This window comes from Phaseolus vulgaris, chromosome 3, assembly GCF_000499845.2.
Source record: "Phaseolus vulgaris cultivar G19833 chromosome 3, P. vulgaris v2.0, whole genome shotgun sequence".
Classification (NCBI taxonomy): Eukaryota; Viridiplantae; Streptophyta; class Magnoliopsida; order Fabales; family Fabaceae; genus Phaseolus; species Phaseolus vulgaris.
In genome coordinates, this window is record NC_023757.2 from 51,059,960 (window position 1) to 51,064,804 (window position 4,845).

General features: G+C 28.1%; 1 protein-coding gene across 1 annotated transcript; it reads left to right on the forward strand.

Annotated features, from left to right (window-relative positions):
* The first annotated feature begins 894 nt into the window (after positions 1-894).
* On the forward strand, positions 895-3,258 carry LOC137808557 (ubiquitin-conjugating enzyme E2-17 kDa-like). Its single transcript, XM_068609724.1, has 5 exons — positions 895-1,046; positions 1,233-1,312; positions 2,246-2,373; positions 2,809-2,913; positions 2,985-3,258. Exons 2-5 carry the CDS (start codon positions 1,243-1,245, stop codon positions 3,126-3,128), a joined length of 447 nt encoding a protein of 148 aa, XP_068465825.1. The 5' UTR covers positions 895-1,046; positions 1,233-1,242; the 3' UTR covers positions 3,129-3,258.
* Positions 3,259-4,845: the final 1,587 nt, after the last annotated feature.

The following is a 4,845-nucleotide window of genomic DNA, read 5'->3' on the forward strand; positions in this document are numbered from 1 at the left end:
TACTTTTTATTTGTAAGGTGAATGTTTCAATAAGCTTTATATTTCTCCAAAATGTAAAAATACAATACTTGAAAACTCTAAAAAGTTTATTTAAGTCTAATGAGATCTTTTGATTTTGACTTTTAAACTTTATATAAATCATAGGAAATTAAATATAGATTTAAATCTAAAAAATGAAAAGCAAATATATGAATTAATATTGGTTAAATATTTATAATTGGAATGAGAAGAATTTTTGAAAAGTCATAGGCATTGTGATTTTGGAAAAGCAGAAGAATGTTATGATGAGGTTTGGTTGTACATTAGAAGTGACAATATTTGCATTTACTTTATCAATCAGCCAATTTTTATTAACAAGACACATGTCACTTTCATGACACATGTCATTAAACAAACCACCCAATGTTACACATTATCAACACATATACACAATTATATATTCACAATCAATTATGTATTTTTTTTTAAAGATTCTTGATATTTTAAAATTACAATAAATTTTGATTAAATTTAATCCAAATAAATAAAAATCTTATTGGTAACTTTAAATATTTTGAAGAATTAATATATTTAGAAATAATTTTTTATTTTTTTAGAAAATAAGAGTATATAAAAATATTAATTATATATCCGTTTTTATTTTAAATTATTAAAATATTTTTAGTTTATTTGATAATTTATGTTAAATTTTATTTGGTTAGGTATTCAATAAAATTAATTATCTTAAAATTATTTTCACAAAATTATCAAAATAAAAATCATTTAATTATAATTATTTATATAATAAGTAAAATAATCCAAGTTTCACGTTTATAAACATACATTAAATATTAAATTTGAAAAAATTAAATAATATTTTCTTTTTTAAATCATAATAGTAGTATACTTAGGTGTGTTGCAGTGCCAGGTAAACCTGTGCGTGGCAAGAATTGAAGGCAACAGAAAGCGGTTTTTGAGCTCTATTCCTTTCGTATTCTCTTCTTCCATTTTGTTTTTGTTTTTGTTTCCACAAACGCTCAAACCCCAAACCCTAACATAACTCTCAGGTTGTTCAATGTTTCTCTTTTTCTTTTAGCACTGTTTTCTTATTTTGCTTCTTTTTTTCATCATCGTTTTTTGTTTTTTTTTTTAATCTTTCCTTCTCTTGTCATTGATGTAATCCTAATCGTTATAAATAATATATGGTGAAGATGAAGATATTTATAAACAAATGCAATTTCGAATGTGAACAGTGTTGGTCAGATGGCCTCCAAACGAATCAACAAGGAATTGAAGGACCTGCAGAAAGATCCTCCTGCATCCTGCAGTGCTGGTATGTTTCTCTTGCCTTTTGTTTTTTTCTTTCAGTTATACAATGAAAAATATTAGTCATCATTGATCGATTAGTTTCTGTTTCTGGCCAAATGTATAGCCTAAGAGGTTTTTAAATTATGACTGGAGTTGAGGTTTCAGTTGTGATTAGCAATTTGTAGTAGTGGTTTCAAAAATCTTGAAATTGGGCTAGAAATTACTTTTTATGGGGACTGGTTTTTGGTAGCATGATGGAATGGGTGACACAAACATTTTTAAAAAAGGGTCCGTGGTTGCTATTTCAGGGGCAAAGTTAAGGGTTTTGGTATCTGCTACAGTAATTATGGGTTTAGCTAGTAATGTCTATAACAATCCACAATTTGTCTATAACAATTTCACTGTTATATTAGATTTTTCGTGTTAGATTCTTTGGATTCTTTGGTGTCAGCAATCACAATTGTGACCAAATTGGCCATATATGTCTGCGACTTCACTGAATATCCGAGAGCATGAAAAAACTACCTTGTTACATCAATTTAAAACTTTGAACAAATGTTAGTTGATATTGCTATGTGATGAACTATGTTATGTTCTTTATTTATATTTATAGTGTTGCTTGGCAGTTTTGTTATGATTACGCTGTTTTGTACACACCTGAGACTGTATGCATTTGTAGGGGTATTTTTTTTGTGTTTTGCTAATTATCACAATAATTCATCGAAGTCTATAGAATACAACCGACAGTGGACTCTTCTTCTACTAGTAGAATAGAAAATTTTGAAAACTTCACCTTAGGTTATGCAGTTGATTTTTTTGTGGGTAAATAAAATAATGCCATGGTATGACCCTAAGGAACTAGGGTAGGACCCCAATTATTCTCGTTTGCTTCAAACCTGTCAAATTTTGGACTGTTCTTTGTCCGTCAGTGTCTGAATAATTGAACTTTTATATTCAGGTCCAGTGGCCGGTGACATGTTCCATTGGCAAGCTACAATTATGGGTCCTGCAGATAGCCCATTTGCTGGAGGTGTCTTTCTTGTGTCAATTCACTTTCCTCCTGATTATCCTTTCAAACCACCCAAGGTAAATCAAAGCTCTACCACTATATTTATATTTCCAATATGTTAATATGTATATGTGTATGCATGCACTGGAACTCTTTTTTCTTGTGCTAACTATGATTTTCTTCTTTCTTCGTATCAATAGTTTCAATTTCATTAGATTTTTGTATTGAAGTGTTGTAAATGACTAAATCTCGATTTAAGTTTATATTTGATAAAGGACCAAGTAAGGCAATACATTATCAATTGTAGTGGATTGAACTATCTGTTGTGAACTTGCAGTGTATTGTATCTGATTTATTCATCTGATCATTGGTTGTGAACTCTTTTTTAATTTTGTCAAATTTTTTAATCATTATCAGTTGTAGAAATGGCTAGTGTTGAGTAGAGAATATTCAAGTATTTTAGACATAATCACTCCCAAATGCAAGTTTTTTTAATATAACTGTTTGTTAAGGTTTCATTCCGCACAAAGGTTTTCCATCCTAATATCAATAGTAATGGTAGTATCTGCCTTGACATTCTCAAAGAGCAATGGAGCCCTGCCCTCACAATATCCAAGGTAATCAATCTGATAATTTCTTTTTTTAAGTTTTGTTGTAGGTGATATACTAAAATGTTAAAATTTCGTAGGTCCTTTTGTCTATATGCTCGCTGCTGACAGATCCCAACCCAGATGATCCTCTGGTGCCGGAGATTGCTCATATGTACAAAACTGATAGACCCAAGTACGAGTCCACTGCCCGGTCATGGACTCAAAAATATGCCATGGGCTAAGTCACTGGCTGATCTGCTAGATATGCTACTTCCTATTTTCCTTATTTAGTCATTTTCCTTACTTTTTCTGCAATAGTAAATAAATAGTGTTGAATTGGTTGACAAATATTATATTATGTATTCTTTTATACGAGTTTTTTTTAGCTTTAAAATTGAAAAAGAAGTTTCAGATGCAACATAATTTTCATTTAAGTTTAATATTTCTTAACAAAAATAAATCAATATCCTTGTGAATCTTATGAGTTTCCTTTAATTGATATAGGAATGTAGGGAGTAATAGGACTCTTTTATGTTAGACAAAAGAAGGAAACATAGGACTTTGTGGATATGAGACAATAATAGAAGCAAACTATGAAATTGTGGCAAAGAACAGATGGGGTATATCCAAGTTATAATGGTGGTGGTGCGAGGTATGTCCAAGTTGTGGACTAAAATAATTTACTAACAAGTTATAATATTATTTGGATTAGACATTTTCTAGCTTAGAAATAATTGATATGGAAATAAAATTAAATAAAACATTTTTATATTTAATTTTAAAATGTATGTCCTTCACCTTCTAATGTCGATGCCTTCCTTGTATTTGTCTTTACTTTTTGACTTTATATTTTATGTTTACATTGAAGTTAAGTAATAAAAATCATGTTCGTAGAATTTTTTTTCTTTAAATTATATTATTAATAAATAAATAAATTAGTTTGGCTTATCGAGAAGATACAAGTTTTTCATAAGAGTTTGTTTATATTATATTTTTAATTTATAAATGTTTTAGCTTTAGCGTATTGAGAGATCTTTTATAAAATATTTATGCTGGAATTTATTCAAATATACTTCTATTGTTCATTTTATAAGATGGATTTTATTATTAGATGCATGTCATGAAACTCATAAATAAGATGGAAAATTAAAATTTATGTATTTTTATAAAGTATAAATGGTATTTTTTAATAAATACTCACTCTATGAGGCTTTTTGCTAATCTTTTTATTGTTACTGATTGTTCCAATTTATAGTGGATTATGTGTAATCTAAACTACTTGTTAAAAGTGTCAGTCCATTATGTTCTTTTAGACAACCAAAAATAAATAAAACAACTGAATAAGCTAACATTACTTGACTCACAGTGAAAAGAAGAAAAACTGTGATTAGAATATAAAAGGGGTCCAAAAATATGGGCCCTAACTGATTTGAATTTGTTCCACTTTTTTTTAAAGTTACGCGAAATGTCTTCAAAAAGCCCCTTACCGACATTGGTTGAGACACAAACTTCGTAACAACCTAACAAAACAAAATACAAAATCAATTCACATATCAAAACAAAAATAAATACCAAATTTATTCACATGAGTATCTAAGGTCTCCTTTCACATAAAAAAAATTATAGAATGTTTTTAGTTTTAAAAAAATTTCCATCATTTTATCATAGTTTTCAATTTTTAAAGTCATATTCTAAAATGTTTACTTTTATCATGTATATATATAATGATAATAAAAAAGATCATTATTTATCTTTTTAACTCAAAAATAAAATTTTAATTATTGTATTTAAAATATAATTATTAGCTATACTTCTTTGGTTGTTGAGTTTTATGGATTTGTATATGTTATGGAGGAAGTTTAAAAGATGAGTTTTATTAATTTATGACTTGAATATGATTTTGTCTTGATTAGTTGTGCATTTACTGTGACGACTACAATTGATGTCTCGTAATCGATT

Excerpts from the sequence above, each read along its gene's own strand:
- LOC137808557 (XM_068609724.1), top strand. The coding sequence starts at position 1,243 with ATGGCCTCCAAACGAATCAACAAGGAATTGAAGGACCTGCAGAAAGAT. Across the intron at positions 1,313-2,245 it reads TCCTGCATCCTGCAGTGCTG|GTCCAGTGGCCGGTGACATG; the intron begins GTATGTTTCTCT and ends TTTTATATTCAG. Across the intron at positions 2,374-2,808 it reads ATCCTTTCAAACCACCCAAG|GTTTCATTCCGCACAAAGGT; the intron begins GTAAATCAAAGC and ends CTGTTTGTTAAG.